Here is a 19,083-nt window from a genome sequence, read left to right on the forward strand (position 1 = left end):
CACATAAACATAAACGTTCAGATTTCAAATATAAAGTGCTTACCACCGAGCCACGGATGTTACAAGGCGATGCGGACCGCGATGAGTACCCGTATCTCCCGTATTGTTCAATAAAAAGCATTTTAATCCCATCGCCGGCCATTTTCTTTTTTCTTTCTTTTTTTTTTGGTAATGTATCAGAGTGCAATACACCTCCCAACCATTAGTGTCGCATGGTTGAAAGTATCGGAGACAATTTGGATCGATTCAACTACGCGACCCTATTGGTTGGGAGGTGTATTGCACTCATATGTTATAATCCTATGTACAAAATAGCCACGGATCGGATTAAAATGCTTTTTATTGAACAATACGGAAGATACGGGTACTTCTGAGGACCCGTATATAATCTTAACGTCCGTGGCCATGGGGTAAGAACTTTATATTTGAAATATGAACGTTTAATGTAGATGTACGGGCTGTAAATAAAGAAAGTGCAAACACCAAGTTGAAGTTAATCCAGGACTGACAGTCATGTATCAGGGCTAGAGATGCATATGCTGTGACGTATATTTCGTGAGTCAGACCGAGGCTACAGAAAGGAAGGACCAGGCTGTGACGTATAACGATCGCGCCTCAGCCTGGAGGAGGAGGAGGTTGACAGCTAGTTTTCGGGTCAGGTTTGGTTCATAAGGACAGAGAACTATCATGGCTCTCAGGCTGGTCCGGCTGCTCGTCCCGTCCGGAGCAGAGGCTCTCAGAACGGGGACGACAACCTTACACAAGGTACCGTTACCGTACACCACAGTGACAACATGGTTTACGGTTCAGGGCATGAGGAAATCCTCAAGGACGAGCTAGGCTACAGTTGTCATCATAGCAACATGCTAACATGCTAATACTAACCATAACAATAGTCCTAGGATGGCTGTGATATTAGATATTATACATACATTTCATGTATTATATAATACACTGCCAGTGTGTTGTGTTGTGCACTCCGATCACCCAATAGTTAATTGCAGCGACTTGGAGTCAGCTTATAGTCCTATATAGTTCACATCCATGATTAGTGTGTTTTAGTCAAATATATCTCCTAAACTCGGACTACATTGTCCAATATCTGTGCTTTTCCACGAGCTTAACAGTGTTATAGAAAAAGGGACCCGTATGATAGCATGACTTCCTATATGGTCTAGCGGTTAGGATTCCTTAACCTTTTTAACAAACCACTTTAACTATTATTTTATACTTTGGCTATTTAGAAATAGCAGATAATATACTATACACAGTGATGAGCTGTGGATTTTTGCGTTAGGGGGGCTCTATTTTCTGACGTCACGTGCGTGCACTCATGTGCACATAACCGATCAGCTCAGTGCTAGTTGAAATACTGTATTCAACATGTGATGTTTAATGTAATTATCTCTTGTTATTTAGTTGCATTGTTAATTTGTTGTTTTTATTTTTCTTTCAATTAATTAATAATTTTATTTTCCTTTTTAGTTTTATATAAAAGCCCTTTACATTGACTCACCCACGCATAAGTACTTAAAATAATCAGACAACTTGTCTTTGTCTTGTCTCAGAGAACTGGTTCCTCTGCTAAGCGATCCCCTTCACACTCTGCAGTGCAGAGACTGTTGTCTCACACATTCAATTCAAGTCCATGGCTTTTCTCCAGTAGCCTAATGTTATGCAAAGCAGCCAGGTAGAGGCTATTGAGAACGGCTCGCCGCTGACGGCGCGAACCTTGAGAGGCTATTGTTTAAACTTTAAGGTGTTAAAGACCGCCGCTGACGGTGCTGTCTTGTGTTCTACAAGTCTTGCACAATGTGTACAATCATATCCAGGACGACGACGTGCTTTAGTATAGGCTTTATTTCAGACCGCTGCATTCACATGTTATCAGGAAGGCTGACTTCCACAGACTGACCCTGTACCTGGGGACACACCCCTTACGTGCGTTGTATCAACCAATCACAATGGCTATAGGAACAGACACTAGATGGTATTGTGGTATCAAATACCAGCATATTCTGTGAGAATATTACATCCCCCTTCTTTTGAAAAACTTACGCAGTATAGTTCTAGGTGAAATGTATCAATAAACAAACTAGTATTAATAGCAAAATAATATAATGTAGACCAAACAGCATAGTGCAATACTTCAAAAATACATACAAAGAAATGTTCAATTTCAGTTATCAGTAGGCAGAATCTTTGTAAACCAAATATGCAGTATACAGACCATACATTTCAAGTTTATTTTCTTTCGTATGCAACACAATACTTTCAAATGTAGCAAATCAATAATGTCCACAACAAACAAAAATAACTCAGTGTCCATACAATCAGTGACATTTCACAGGCTCAATTTCTTTTCTTCCTTTTTTTTTTTTTTTTTTTAACAATGCCTTAATGTCATGAAACTGACTCAGTCCTTGTGTGACTTTACCTACAAGTCCATAACACTTCTAGGTTTGACTGTACGTCCGGATCTTGTCTGATAAGGGACAGTCCCAGTGGGAGGTGTGGTGTCACCTGCTGCCTGTGGGGCATGTGGTGTGGTGTAATGTTCATCTGAGCTCACCTCATCACTGTGTGCTTCATTTGTGTCTAGTAGGTGGAATCTGTTTCGTCTGTACTCCCGTCCTTCGGTAGTACGTACGTGGTAGGATCTGCTTGTATCAGCTGGCTTGATGACGACTGCTGGTTTCCAGTAGCCATGCTGCTGGAGTCGGATGCTTTGTCCTGGCTGTAGCGATGTCATCGGGCGGGCTGATCGGTCGTAGTACTTCTTCTGATGCTGCTGTTGTTGTTCTCTCCTGGTGTAGACATCACCGTGGCTGACGACCTCTGGTTGAAGCTGCTGGTGGGTGTTGGGCAGGATTGAGCGTAGACGACGGCTCATGAACAGCTGGGCTGGTGTTTTGAAGTTGTCCACGGGTGTGTTACGGTATTCGAGAAGACTGATGTAGGGGTCTCTTTTATCAGCTTTGGCTTTTTCCATGAGTGACTTGGCAATGTGCACGGCTTTCTCGGCGAGGCCATTGCTGCGGGGATAGTATGGGCTGCTAGTGACATGCGTAAACTCCCATTCTTTGGCAAAGATTTCAAATTCCCTACAGCTATACTGGGGGCCACCATCAGAAAACAAAGTCTGGGGAACGCCGTGCCTGGCAAAGGCTGCCTTCAGCTTGTGAATCACGGCGGATGCCGTGGTGCTGTGTAGCTTATCCAGCTCGAAGTATCGGCTGTAATAATCTACAGTGACGATGTAGTTGTCGTTGTTCCAAGTGAACAGATCCGTAGCCACTGCTTGCCATGGCCTATCTGGGATCTGGTGACACATCATGGGCTCTTTGGTGTTAGAAGGTCTGTATGTGAGACAGGTGGGGCATTTTCCAATCATCTCCTCTATCTGCTTGTTCATCCCGGGCCAGAATAAGATGTCACGGGCTCTCAGCTTGCACTTTTCCATGCCCATGTGACCTGCATGTATTCGGGATAACATTTCTGTGCGCAGTGGGGTAGGGATAATGATTTTCTCCCCTTTGAATATGATGTCGTTCATCACAGAAAGTTCACCTCTGTGATTCCAGTACTCGGCTATGCTCTGAGGACAACTTCTCCTCTCCTCAGGCCAGCCTGACTTGATCGTGTCTATCAGTAGCATGAGCTGTGTGTCTTTCTCAGTCTCTGCTCTGATTTCTTTTAGTTTTGTGTCACTGACAGGTAAGTTGCTATACACTGTGTGCACCTGCATGTCCATACCTTCTCTGAGACTGTTATCCTGGTCAGACAGTGACTTCCTGGAGAGAGTGTCTGCGACAGGAATGTCCTTGCCTGGTCTGTGGATGATGGTGAAGTCATATCGCTGCAGCTGCAGAATCATCCTCTGTAGCCTCGGTGGCGCTGCTGCAAGCGGTTTCTTCATAATAGACTCCAGTGGCTTGTGGTCGCTTTCCACAATGGTGTGGCGTCCATAGACATACTGATGGAAACGCTTACATCCAAACAAGATAGCGTATAGCTCCTTCTCGATTTGGGCATAGTTCACTTCACTGTCACTGAGTGATTTTGATGCATAGCCGATGGGCTTTCCTTCTTGTAGTAAGACAGCACCAAGTCCATATTTTGATGCATCCACTTGGAGTCTGAGCTCCTTGCTGGGGTCATAGAATGTGAGGACTGGGCCTGGCTCACGTGTGATCAGCTCTTTCATTTTCTTGAATGCTACATCTTGCTGCGCGTCCCATACGAATTCACTTGAGTTCTTCATCAGTTGACGCAGGGGAGCGTTAATGTCTGCGAGCATAGGGGCAAATTTTGACAGATAGTTTATCGTGCCAAGAATTGTTTCGAGCTCACCTTTGTCCTTAGGTGGTTCCATGTCTCTCACGGCTCTGACTTTCGCTGGGTCAGGCTTGATTCCATCTTTTGAGATGATGTGCCCAAAATAGCTGACTTCTGTGGCACAGATGGTGCTTTTCTCTGGGTTGAGTTTTACTCCTCGCTCTCTAGAGCGCTGTAACATGGCACGGAGGTTCTCGTCGTGCTCCTCTTTAGTGTTAGCAAAGATTAGGACATCATCCACTATGGCGGTGACTCCCTGTAGACCCTCGTAGGTCTCGTCGACTCTCCGTTGAAACTCGTCTTGGGCCGATACTATTCCAAAAGGCAGGCGGAGGAACCTGTATCGCCCAAATACTGTGTTGAAGGTGGTCAGTTTGGACGACTCTTCTGTGAGCTTAATCGCCCAGTAGCCTGACCTGGCATCCATGACGCTGAAATAGCAGGCTCCTGCCAGCTTAGCTGTGATGTCGTCGAGAGTGGGCAAGGGATAATGTGGCCTCTTGATAGCCTTGTTCAAATCCTTGGGGTCGAGACATATTCTCAGCTTGCCTGTGCGTGGCTTTTCTGCTGCTACCATTGAATTGACCCATTCGGTCGGTTCTGTCACTTTGACAATGACCTGCTGCTTTTCCATGCTTTGTAGCTCCAGCTTGAGACGGTCACGTAGTGCAATAGGTACACGCCTTGGTGGGTGGACCACAGGCGTTGCATCGGGGTCAAGGTGGATGGTGCATTCACCAGGGAATAGTCCTATTCCTGTGAAAACATCTGCAAACTCATCTAGAATTGACACATCTGGCTTACCAGATACAGACAGTATGAGTTTAATCAGTCCAAAGTCCAGACATGCTTTTAAGCCTAGCACTGGGGGTGCACGTGTGTCCACAACATGCATTTTTAACATTAAGTTAATGTCCTTGTACTGGCATTTTATGCTGCATTTGCCCCTAACACTGAGTTGCTCACCTCCATAGCCATAGAGTGGGCGTAATGAAGGCTCAAGTACATCCTGTACTCCTAGAGATCTGAATACATCTGGGTTTATGACATTTGTGTCAGCACCAGTATCCAATTTGAAACGAACTACAGTCTTATTTGGGCCAACTTGTACATTTGCATAGGCTTGCTCTGTATTTTTGGTGTTGTTTCCTTGTGTCACTACATCAATAAACAAACCATCAATGTCTGCATCTTGGTCCTGATCCATTTCACTTACTGTGTGCACTTTGCTTGTTTTGGAACGACACACCTTTGCAAAGTGGTTCCACTTGTTGCAAATCTTGCATTGCTTGCCTTTTGCTGGGCAACTGTCCTTATATCCATGAGGCTTGTTTCCACAGTATCCACAGGGTTTAGAGTGGCCTCTGTCGCCCTCCTGGGGATTCCTGGGGAATTGCGCTGGATATCCCTTTGTCCATTCTTGGCGCGGTTTCCACGTAGCACCCTTTGATGTTTGCCGACTCACAGCATGAACAGCCTGTTCGCGCGGGCTGGCGCTGCTGCTAGCAAAACTCCTGAGCTGAGCTTGTGCCATATCATGAGTCCTGGCAATGTCTATTGCTCTATCCAAAGTTAGATCGGATCCGACGTTGAGTAGCTTCTCTCTCACTCTTGGTGAATTAATCCCAAAGACCACACGGTCTCGTACCATCTCTTCACTATTGTTATAGTTGCAGTCCTTAACAAGTAGTCTCAATTCTGTCACGAACTGTTCAAACGGCTCAGTAGCTCCTTGTACTTTCTCATGAAACTTGTATCTAGCGAAAATCACATTCACTTTGGGCTCTACATATGCTTGGAAACGGTCGTAGTATGTTTTCAATAGCTTACGTTCATCTTCAGTGAGCGTCCATGTATTGTAAACATCCCGGCCCTTATCTCCAATCCAAAGGAGCAAGTAGCTGCACTTTTCCTCTTCACTCTTTTTCTTGAAAGGACCAGAGCACATTAAATCCACATGTAACTTGAATTTACGCCATGCTTCGGGCAGGTTGCTCGCGTCCCAATCCATTCGGGGTGAAGGTACTCCAGCGACGTCCATTTTCGTCTTTTTTCTTCGTTTTTTTTTTTCTTTTTCGGGTTCGGGTTACTCTGACACCATGTCTTGTGTTCTACAAGTCTTGCACAATGTGTACAATCATATCCAGGACGACGACGTGCTTTAGTATAGGCTTTATTTCAGACCGCTGCATTCACATGTTATCAGGAAGGCTGACTTCCACAGACTGACCCTGTACCTGGGGACACACCCCTTACGTGCGTTGTATCAACCAATCACAATGGCTATAGGAACAGACACTAGATGGTAGTGTGGTATCAAATACCAGCATATTCTGTGAGAATATTACAGGTGCGTGCTCGTGGAGCACGTGCGAGCCCCCAGCCCCCATAGCGCCAGAGCTAAGGGGTCGCCGACCCCCTGAGCACCGCCTACAGCTAATCCCTGGATATACAAGTTCATAGCGTGGCACCGAGTGCCGTGCTATGAGCTTGTAGATCTGCTATTTCTAAGAAATTGTAAAAATGTGTGCAAATCTTTGAATATTTTTTTAAAGCAAACATTTTTAACTCAAATATTTGCTTCTGGGGGTCCCTGGAACAACATATTTTGAGATAGGGGTCGGATTTTGGGGGTCCTTGACATGAAAAAGTTGCAGAATCGGCTTAACTGCACATTATCAACAGGGCTTGTGTTGTTGTGTTTCAGGCTGGTATTCACACCAGCTCAGCGAGGAGTCTGCAGTATGGCTGGTGGGCCTACGTCCTGGGAGAGAGGACAACACCCAGATTCAACGAGACCAGCAAGATCATCTCCGTCGATGGAAACCTGGCCTCAGGGAAAGGAGCACTGGCTCAGAAGCTGGCAGACAAACTTGGTAATAATAACACACACTTACTTTACATTTTCAGTTACTAGGCAACTTGAAGTTACTTTTGTGGGCAGAAAATGAAACTATTGCACTTTCTTCTACTTCTTTAGTACAGAGTATATGCACAGTATTTTGTTTTAAATCCGGTAACAGTTTACTGCTACGGTATCAGCATAATATCTGACACTAGTAGTACTAGTGAATCAGACTTATTTATAGACGAGTTTATCTGTGCAAAACAATCTAGAGACAAGTTAATCAATTAACATATAGCCAATGCATGAACTTTCAAATTAAGTCCTACTGTGACTCACTCACATGCATGCATGGCATACATACATGCATACATGCATACATACATGCATGCATGCATGCATGCATGCATGCATGCATGCATGCATACATACATACATACATACATACATACATACATACATACATACATACATACATACATACATACATACATACATACATACATAATCAAATTAACGTTGGGGGTTCATCTGTGCTGGCCTTCAACAGTTACTGAGGGTCTGCTCTCAATATGGCTCAGACTGTTGACATTATTTTCAATGCAAAGAAGAGTAATATCATGATTATGAGAAGTAGGGAAGACAGTAAACTGTCATTCCTGTCTTTCTTCTGTCTGGTACTGCCCTTAAGGTCTGTGACGAGGTCAAGTACTTAGGCCATTATTTGACAAATGACCTATCTGATGATAGGGACACCTACAGACAACGTAGAATGTTATATGCACAGGCTAACATGATTGTTCGTAAGTTTAGTATGTGTTCAGCTTCTGTGAAGTCCACACTATTCAAAGCTTTTTGTACACCTATGTATTCACCTGTTTCCTAGGCTGTGTGTTTTCCACTTCCTGTCGATTTGATCCAATGAAATCCAATGAAACTGGTCAGATGACCAATGATATCCAATGAAATCGACAGGAAGTGGAAAACACACAGCCTAGGAAACAGGTGAATACTGCCCACTTGTGGCGGCGCTACAGAAAGAGCAGCATGCAGAAACTCAATGTAGCGTATAATGATGGCACGAGACTGCTGCTGAAAGTGCCACGATGCAGCAGTGCAAGCTGAATGTTCGTCAGTATCGGTGTACCCACCTGCTCCGCTGTACTGCGGAACCTCATGTACAAATGTATGTGTAGGCTGTCTGATTATGCCAACAGCAAAAGTTTAATCCTGAATAACCCTTTATTGAGCTCGGTCAGGTTTGTCTCTAAAATGTGAAACCATTGGCGGCGTGTAAGCCTGTATATGAATTTGATAATCATAAATTTGGCCGCCTCTGTTGTTTTTGTATGTTATTTTATGTTGCTATGGACCATGTGTCCTTAATAAAGTTTGATTGATTGATTGTCATTAGGAATGCTCTACATGCCCGAGGCTGACGCGTTCTACATCGACAAGATGACTGGAGAGAAACAGCCCCTGTCTCTCAGGTTCAACGGGATGTGCAGTTTGGAGAAGTTCTACACGGACCCCAAGGCTGCCGACGGGAACTCCTACAGGCTGCAGCTGTGGATGTACACCATGAGACTGCTGCAGTACTCTGATGCCATCGAACATTTACTCACCACGGGTGAGTTTCCATGTTGAAAAAAATGTCATACATTTTCAAATTCTTTCAATTTTTTTGGGGGACATTTTGTAACGGGGCCATGTGTTAAGAAAATAAATTTCAAATAACATCCCTCCATCTTATTCTGGGTTGTAGGCCAAGGAGTGATCTTGGAGCGGTCTCCCTACAGTGACATTGTTTTTTTGGAGGCCATGTACAAACAGGGTTACATCAGGAAGCAGTGTGAGTATTGCACTTTTTAAATTTAATTTAAAAACAATCCAGTATTACCGTATCTCTATTGTCATCTTATTACACACTTTGTTGTTGTTAGCACACACAGTCTTGCAAAACATCCCACACTAACATTCCGCTGCTTGCACCTGTACGAGTGAGTGAGTGACAAAATAAACCACCTTGATTCTTTATAACTTGCCCAGAATAGTGAGGCTAGGGTCTTCATGTGGTTAGTGTGGTTTGTCTTGTGTACAACCAGTGGTGTAAAGTAACTAAGTACTGTAAGTACTTAAGTACAGTTTTTAGGTATTTTTTACTTTACTGGAGTATTTCCAATGTTCAGTACTTTTACTTCTACTACACCTCGGAGGCAAATACTTTTACTAGAAACGTAAGTTTCTAGTAACTTTGTAGATATACATGACATAATGTACAGTAACCACTTCAGCCCTATACACATAAGTAAAACATGTAAGTACTTTTTTCCACCACTGCAGGTGTGGAACACTACAACGAGATCAAAGGCATCAGCATCTGTGAGTTCCTGCCCCCACATGCAGTCATCTATGTGGACACGCCGGTTGAAGAGGTGCAGAAGAGGTTGCAAGCGAGTGGAAAGGTAAAGAGACATACTGTTGCTTATTTACCAGGCTCGCATGCATGGCAGGGTATTGTAATATTTACTATAGTAATATATGGTAGTTTCTCAAACTTTTTCATGTCAAGGACCGCTAAATTGATACATATTTGGCCACGGACCCCCCATTTTAAAATGTTTTGTGCCAGGGACCCCCCGAAGAGAAGATTTGTGTTTGAAAAATGTATAGTTATTGAAAATAATTTCAAACATAGCACGTGTACAAGCTCGGCACGAAGTGACGCACTGTGAGCTTGTAGATCTGCTGTTTTTGAATGACCAACATGTCAATGGATAAAGTGGTTAAAATGATTGTGATGCCGTATTAACTACTTCTACTGGGGACCCCCTGGAACCCCACTTTGAGAACCACTGCTCTAAACAATCCCTGTCTGTGAACAAAGTGATATGAGAAAGGAAGGGCAGATGTTCATGAAACTTGGTGGGAATTGTCAGTAGACTGCCCCGAAGAGATGATTGCATTTTGCGTCAAAGGTCAAGGTCTCAATCAAGGTCAAAATTCCATAATATGTCTTATGTCAAGTCTTATTCAGCTGTATAGCCCTTAATCACTCTTACAGTCTCAGAGGGCTTTACATAAAGACAACATAAGCCAGATATTTTGGTGCAGGCAGGGCTTGCACCCCAAGATATGTTTATTTTGTTGTCAGTGACACATTAGTTACAGGGAAAGGGACTGAAACTGTGAAAATGTTAAATGTAACACATTTGCCCACCCCCTGACTTCTACAGAATACCTTTCTGCTACAATTGCCTTAAAAAGGATATTGGGTATTCAACTCTTGCCTGTTATTTTACCCACATCAACCCTGCCTCTATTTTGGGTTTATCATTATTATAAGTGAAAATGTTCAAACAGCGTGTTGTGAGCTTGTAGAACGGCTATTTTCGAATAGCCCAAGTATATAATGGGGCTCAAGTGGTTAATTCACCAGACACCTGGTAAAACACCTTATCCTGGAACAGTTGGATGTTGACACTTTTCCATTAAGTAAATAAACTGCTGAATAGTTTCCCCAATTAGCGATTAACTGGTCTGTGAATGAGTATGAATGGAAATTATGACTATGACTTCAAATAAATATCACCATTATGTTTTTTCTGATAAAAAAAAAAAGTGAAAATAGATCTACAAGCTCACAACCCGTCACGATGCTTGTTGATTGGCTATTTTCTCATAGCTTTTTTTTTTACACCACCATTGCACAAAGAAGTGCTTAATTAGACTCATTGATTATTAAAAATAAATATATTTTAAGATTTCTTTGGCTATTAAAAAATCGTGACAATTTGTGCAAAACTTTGAATACATATATTCTTTAAGCGAACATTTGTAACTCAAATCCTTGCTCCTGGGGGTGTCCCTGGAACAAAATATTTTGAAATGGGGGTCCGCGGCCAAATACATATCATTTTGGGTGGTCCTTGACATGAAAAAGTTTGAGAACCACTGATATTATAGCAATTTTTTTTTCAAAAAACTGTTAGGATTTAGAAGACATGTGAAGAATCAGCCTAACCCTGCTTGGGCCTTGTGTGAGGGGGAAGGGGAAAAACAAAGGAACAAATCCTTGGCTGAGGATTCTTTTCCTAGCTAACTAGGCTCATTTTCATTTCTTTCTTGTGCTTTACTACACGTGCTGCCCATTTAGGGTCTCACCGGCTTACACTTGGCAGGCAGGCAGAAATATGATTCACAGAGCCTGGCAGTCATTAGCACCCAATATACATAGTATATGTAATTATTATGCCCCAGGAAATTATCCCCTCTTTCAAGATAATCACCGAACCTTTACTGGAAACCGTGTCGGTGGAGCTGCAGTACAGTATGTACTTGTGTAACAAATGCATATATGTGTTAGCCCTGTGATTTGCATCGTTCTCTAATCCACAGCATGGTATAATCTGCACCTTGGGCGCTGGATCCATGCCATGGATCATTTTTAACTCTGTTCTTATGACAAGCTCCTTTTCACTGTTCTGCTTTTTTAACCCATTAACTCATTCAGTGCCATGCTTATTTATGGAATTCTGGCTCTGAGTGCACAACCAAAATTCATTGTTAAAAAATAAGTGCTTAGGAGCCAAGACACAGCCTTTTTTAGTAAGTAGTTAAACAAAGAGTGTTGCTATATCAGTGGTGCTCAAACTTCTTCATGTCAAGGACCACCCAAAATGATTATGTATTTGGCCGAGGACCCCATCTAAAACATATTTTGTTCCAGGGACCCCCCCCCCCCAGAAGCAAAGATTTGAGTCACAAATGTTCGCTTTAAAAATATATATATATATTCAAAGATTTGCACAAATGTTCACGTTTTTAAAAAAATAGCGGATCTACGAGCTTGTACTGTATATCTGCTAATTTTGGATAGCCAAAGAAATCTTAAATTGACACAGATGCGTTCTCTGTCTTATTGGGTTATACTAAGTTATGTTTAGGCTCTCCTGAAAGCTGTTGGGTTCAAGCCCTCTGCCTTCGGAATATTTTAAAAGAAAACTGTTTTTGAGGACATATTGTCTTTTTTTTATTTAGCATTTTGTAGTTTACATCTGAGGTGTAATGTGTAATTTATGAGTACACTAGGTCATTGGTTCTCAAACATTTTCCCCCAAATGATATGTATTTTGCACCCCTATCATCTGAAAAATGTTTTGTGCCAGGGAACCTCCAGAAGCAAAGATTTGAGTTAAATATCCTTTCAAGGTGATGCTACATTTAAGCACAAAGAAGTGACCGAATGAATCCACAGCTCTTAGGAAAGCAGCTTTCCTTATGTTGCACCATTTATAAGAGGTACCGGTACTTAATAACTTTTTTATTTCAGTCTTATCTTCAGAATGTGCCTCTGGCGTATCTGAAGAGCGTTGAGGACGCCTACAAGAAGTCCTTCCTGCCCAAAATCAGGTGAGGAGGGAAGGAAAAATAATCTTTGCTGTCGGGCAGAAACCTCTCATCTCCGTATTTGAACTTTTATTTTTTTTCGTAAACGCCCTATTTGATCAGAGTACAGCGTCACACAAAAGCGTCAAAAGTAGTGGACATAATGAGGTTTCCACCCGACAGAGACGACATCTAGATCTAGTGGTGGGATGACATTATTATTCGCATCGCAATGCTTTGTGAGCTTGTAGATTGTCTATTCACTACATTTGCGTGACACTGTCATACAACATAGTATGAAAAAAGATGAGATATGGAGATATGGATTCTGCCTGAAGTTATGCATCTTCTATTTATGGGACCAACAAGCGATATTTACAGCATTTTACAATATCTGTGATATAACTGTGATGTGAGTACAGATAAGCATTTTATTTCCTCTTGCAGTGAAAGTGCAGAATTGCTGGCTTATGATGCAACCCAAGCACAAGACATTGACAAGGTAAGAGCGCAGCGAGTGACAACTTTATTTATCATATCGGCCCTGTGCAATTCTTCTTTCCAAAACGAAGTGTTCCAATGTGCAATGCCAAAAAATACAATAACATTTTTGGATTGCAATTATTTTCGAACGACAATTTAATCGTCTAGCAAAATGTCATGATGTTGAATAGACCTGTCACAATTATTACATAATTGCCTAATTGCAATTATTTGAGATAATCACAATTATTTAATCCATTAAGACTAGGAACGCACGCATCTGTGTCATTTTATAGATTTCTTTGGCTATTCAAAAAATAGCAGATATACAAGCTCATATGAGCTTGTAGATCTACTGTTTTTTTTTTAAGAATCATGAAAATTTTTGCAAATCGTTGAATATGTATACATTTTAACTCAAATCTTTGCCTCTGGGGGTCCCTGGAACAAACATATTTTGAGGGGGGGGGGGGGCATTTGGGGGTCCTTCACATGATAACAGTTTGAGAACCACTGATATTATAGCAACATAAGGAAAAAAGAAGAAAAAAAATAGGATTTAGAAGACATTGTAGAATCCCCAGAAGCAAAGATTAAGTTGCAAATGTTCGCTTTAAAAATATATACATATTCAAAGATTAGCAAAAAAATTATCACGATTTTTTAAAAAAATGCCAAAGAAATCTAAAATGACACAGATGCGTTCACGTATTGAATGATTTAAAAAGTGAAATTGTATTCATATGTTCCAATGTCCAATGCCAAAAACACAATAAAATCGTTAATCGCAATTACTTGTGTGACAATCGTCAACTTAAATTTGTAATGGTCACAGCCCTAGATGGTGACAGCCCTACTTTCTATGTTGTGTCTGGCAGGTGGCAGAAGACATCGAGTATCTGAAGTTCGACAAAGGGCCTTGGCTGGAGCAGGACGACGTCACCTACCATTACATGAGGATGCTGTGAGTGTTCAAACCAATGAACCACCCTTTTCTCCAACACAAAAGTCACATCCATCACATTGTTGGATGTGATGTTCTAACTTTTTTCTTACATTTATGCCCTACTTGATCATACTGCAGCGTCACACAAAAGTAGCAGATCTACAAGCTCGAAACGCGGCGCGAAGCGATGCGTTTCGAGCTTGTAGATCTGCTACTTTTGAATTTGAATCCTGAAAAGTAACAGTTTTGGACATATGAGGTTTCCGTGGTGGTGGACATGTTATCAGACATCCAGTTGCCTGTTATTTTGAGTCATCGGGGAATAAAATGCAATGCATTGACAATTAATTAAACCGCTCGAGTGTTGAAACGCTAATCTTGCACTGTTTCTATCTGTGTTTGAACCCCTCTGACACACACACACACACACACACACACACCACACACACACACACACACACACACACACACACACACACACACACACACACACACACACACACACCTCGGTTTTTCAATATTTCTAATCAAGGTTGCCTGATTGTCTCTCGCTCCTCTAGGGTGGAAGACAAGCAGAAGGTGTCGAACCTCGTCTGCATACCAAAGTTCCTGCCAGAAATTACCGTCGGGGCTCACGAATTCGACGAGGCCTACTACGCTTACAGATCGGTATGTGGGGAAGGGGGGGAAGCGGCCGTACTTGGGGGGCTCAGCCACTCTCATAGTGGGGTCCGGGGACCCCCAGGGGTCCTTGGAGAAGGTTCCAGGGGGTCCCCCAGCAAAACTAGTTAAAGCTGCACTATGTAAATGTCCTCTTCTACCCCGGATTTGAACCCGGTTTCCTGCGCAGGTCCTGAATTCTTTTTTTTTTTTTACCCTTGAGCTAATAGAGCCCTGCCTGCTTGCTCAGGGGATAGATTGAATCTGTGTCAGACCCTGTGTCTAATCTAAATCTAATCTAAATGTCTCATTAGAAGAGCAGGGAAACAAAATACAACCACCCCAAATGTATAAGTTGTATTGTATTAACATACTCTATCATACAGATTGGGCATCATATGGTAAAGTGGCATGAAAATCAGTTTAAACAATGTTGAAAAAATGTAAATGTCTTAATATTTTTGATACATTATAAGAACACAAATCTTGTATGCGGGGTCCCTGGCACAAAATACTTTCAGATGGGGGCCAAATGCATACATATGTTACATACATACAAACACTTTAATGGCTCCACTCTGGCCGTGGTTTGCTGTTCCTCTACACTGTAGAATAAAGCATTCAAAAACTAATGGTTGGGGGTTTATTGAGTTATACAATACACACGTGTGGGTAGGGAGGTGTCACATTTCATTCTCTATTACTTCCGTCCTCATAATGAATATGTATATGCTATGCACTCTTTCCATGACTATGGCAGTCATCATACAGCATCGCCAGCCGTTTTTCAATATGAAGGAGCGGATCCTTTCCCCTCTGCTGAAATATGAAATGACTTGCAAATGCCAGATGTGAAATATTCGGCGGGAGGGGGGGGGGGGTCGGTATCATCAGTCTTGCAGGACAACACAGAGACTCTGACCTTTTGGGTTTATTGACTGGAGTCTAGTTTTTGTCTTATACCCCAGTTGCAAAAAATCACACAGCGTAAATGTGCTACAGGAGGCTTCGACCTGACATTTTGTGCGGCGGCAGATTGTGGCAGAAAAGAAGGAAGAACGCGGCGTGGGCTTTCAGTGGGGGGGGGGGGGGTATGTGATATTATGAGAACTCGGGCTGAATTTCTCTCCGTCTGTACCTTCTGGTGTTGACAGTGAGTCACCGTGGAAACGGTAACACAACACAACAAAAGGCAATTTATTCTCAACAGGATAGCTGTTTACAGTGGTGGACCAAAGTACATTTACTCGAGTACTCTAGTTAAGTACATTTATTTGAGTGTGTATTTTTTTGGATACTGTTATGACTTTCACTCCACTACATTTCAAAGACAAATATTGTACGTCTGACTGCATTACATGTCTAGGAAGGGAAAACGCGCATTAGACACAACAGCCCTATTTGTTGAGGACCCCCAACAAAATGAGTTAATCACAAATGTAATCGATAGAAAAAGATTATTCAGTGCCATCAGAATTATTCTGTGAAAGGCTGAGCTGAAATGCAATTAAAACACTGAAATGCAAATGAATGCACAGTGTAAAATAATTTATCTTAAGTAATGCATATAGTGGGACATTGAACCCGAAGTCAGCCTCCTGCTTTATATATAGCTGCCTGCTGATTAACTCAACAGGCCATTAGACAACGTAAATGAAGAGATGATTACACTCTAGAAGAGTCAACACCCCCGCAAACGGGTATAAAAGTTCAGCTCGACTGACCCAAAATGTACCCTCTCCCCACTACATACATCTGAAGTCAGCCAGGTGATAAATCCTGTGGAGATGGCTCTAATGGATAATCCACAGACACTCGGGCAGGCTTTTAACAGTTATCTAATTTAAGAAGCCCGCCGCCCCCCTGTTCCCTTAACCCATTAAGACTGGGAACGCATCTGTCATTTTAGATTTTAACTACTTTAACCATTATCTTATACTTTGGCTATTCAAAAAGAGCAGACCTACAAGCTCGTAGCGCTGCACTCGGTGCCGCGCTACGAGCTTGTAGAGCTGCTATTTTTTTTTAAATCATAAAGTTTTGCAAATCTTTTTAAAGTTATTTTTAAAGCGAACATTTGTAACTCAAATCTTTGCTTCTGGGGATTCTACAAATGTCTTCTAAATCCTTACAGTTTTTTGAAAAAAACGTATGTTGCTATAATCAGTGGTACACAAACCTTTACATGTCAAGGACCCCCAAAATTATATGTATTTGGCCGCGGAGCCCCATCTCAAAATATGTTGTTCCAGGGACCCCCCAGAAGCAAAGATTTGAGTTACAAATGTTCGCTTAAAAAAAATCTCTCTCTCTCTCTATATATATATATATATATATATATATATATATATATATATATATATATATATATATATATATATATATATATATATATATATATATATATATATATATATATATATTCAAAGATTTGCACGATTTTTCAAAAATTGCAGATCTACAAGCTCGTAGTGCGGCACTCGGTGCCGCGCTGTGAGCTTGTATATCTGCTATTTTTGAATAGCCCAAAGAAATCTTAAAATGACACAAGATGCGTTCCCGGTCTTAATGGGTTAAGCTTTGAAGAAGGAGCCACTCAAGACCCATCCATCGTCGGGGTTGTGCGATGACGGTGAAGACTAATAGTGGAGCAAAGTGCTCGTGTCACCGCGGGCCGACCGTACGGTCCATCACTCGCCCGGCCCTTGGCAAACAGCATGTTATGAGTTACTGCTAATGTGAAGCCACATCACTGACAGAGTGATGGACAGTCTGGCTGCTCCCCGTCACCCCGACTCTGTCCTGCCATCCGTCTTGGCGTTTTGGAAACAAAAAACTACCTAGCGTTGAACCCACCAAGCCTGTTTTCACTTTACGGCGAGCCGAGTTTTACAATTAGGTTGACAACATAACTTAATGCTAAGACTTGACGAAGGCTGGAGAGCCCAAACGTTTTGTTTTAAGGCATAATACGGAGAAGGAAAAAAAAACTTCTTGATCTTGTCACTCTGAGAGCAATCTGGGAACCCATCGGCAAAATCTTTTTTAATTTGCCTCTGGGGGCACCGCCCAATTCCCCGTGCCGACCTCTTCCGGTGGTGCTCCTTTGTCTTCATTCCTAATAACAACTCGACACGTTGTAATGGGAGTTGCCGACAGATTCAGCTGCGGAGCTCTGAATCTGTCTTGAGAGATTACTCTGAGAATAACCCTTCACTTGCCAAACACTCATCATGGCAAATGCAATGCAGTGGTTCTCAAACTTTTTTTTGATGTCAAGGGGCCCCCAAATTAATTTGCAATTGGCCATGGTCCATGGACCCCCAATCTAAATATGTTGTGCCAGGGACCCCCATACAAGATTTGTAGTGTTAAAATGTTTCAAGGGTTAGAGAAAATAGCATTGCGACGCATTGTGAGATTGTAAATCGCGTATTTTCAAATAATCTCTATATATATATATATATAGGGGTTAAAGTGGTTGAACAGATTTTGATGCTATATTACGGTAATCAAATAAATGAGTTTTGTATAAAAAAAATATTGTTTATACATCAATGAATCGATGCAAAAACATGCAATTTGTTTTATATTCGATTAATTTGATCAACCAGTTGGTGTCGTGCAAAAATAGCGAGACCAGCTAACAATGCGTTGCATCGTGGCGGGTTGTGAGCTTGTAGATCTGTTGTCTTGCCCCTTCCATTTAAGTCTTACTTTATACCTAGTCTAGCCATATGACTTTGTTGCCTACAATGTGTTTTCTCTTTTCCTGTAGCTTCCTGGAAAGAAGTACGCACCAGGCTACAATGCCGACATTGGGGACAAATTAATCTGGCTGAAATAAAGGTGTGCTGCTGACTGTAAATGAATCTGAGCACCTGTTCCAGTCTGCCCTGTGGGCAGAGAAATCTGCATTTGACCTAGTTGTTGACCTCTCTGTCCATACTCTGCATCAAGGAGAAACTGTACATCCTAAATAAATAAAACACGTATGTATTAAAAAACTAAAATGAAAAAACTCTGTAATGCTCTTTCTTTCATTCTAGCAGCTCTTCACTGTTGCCTGTGTCATAAAATGACATGAATTATATCCTTTTCAGGATATAAGTGAGTTTTGAACAACATTTTGTTTGCTAGGTATCCGATGGCAATAGGTTCACACTTAAGTGTACAGTAGATCAGTAGACCACAAATGGGGACCCATTTTCTTTTTAGTTTCCTACCAAAAAGAAAAGAAAAATAGAAGATCTACAAGCTCACAACGTGTACTATCGCACAGCATTGTGAGCTTGTAGATCGGCTATTTTCATTTCATTTTATTTAGTTTCGCACATGGTGGCGTTTCACAGTACAATACAGTTCCCATCAAAGAACAACAATTCATCTAGTCTAAATACACCCATGGGCGAAAAGGAGCAGG

At 41.9% G+C, this 19,083-nt stretch overlaps 1 protein-coding gene across 1 annotated transcript; it reads left to right on the forward strand.

Annotated features, from left to right (window-relative positions):
- Positions 1–617: 617 nt before the first annotated feature.
- LOC308073648 (NADH dehydrogenase [ubiquinone] 1 alpha subcomplex subunit 10, mitochondrial-like) lies at positions 618–18,669 on the forward strand. Its single transcript, XM_080412672.1, has 10 exons — positions 618–765; positions 7,046–7,214; positions 8,598–8,813; positions 8,949–9,035; positions 9,527–9,648; positions 12,516–12,595; positions 13,019–13,073; positions 13,933–14,018; positions 14,561–14,669; positions 18,439–18,669. Exons 1-10 carry the CDS (start codon positions 688–690, stop codon positions 18,505–18,507), a joined length of 1,071 nt encoding a protein of 356 aa, XP_080268798.1. The 5' UTR covers positions 618–687; the 3' UTR covers positions 18,508–18,669.
- Positions 18,670–19,083: the final 414 nt, after the last annotated feature.

Source organism: Gymnoscopelus braueri, assembly GCF_963280865.1.
Source record: "Gymnoscopelus braueri genome assembly, chromosome: 18".
Lineage (NCBI taxonomy): Eukaryota > Metazoa > Chordata > Actinopteri > Myctophiformes > Myctophidae > Gymnoscopelus > Gymnoscopelus braueri.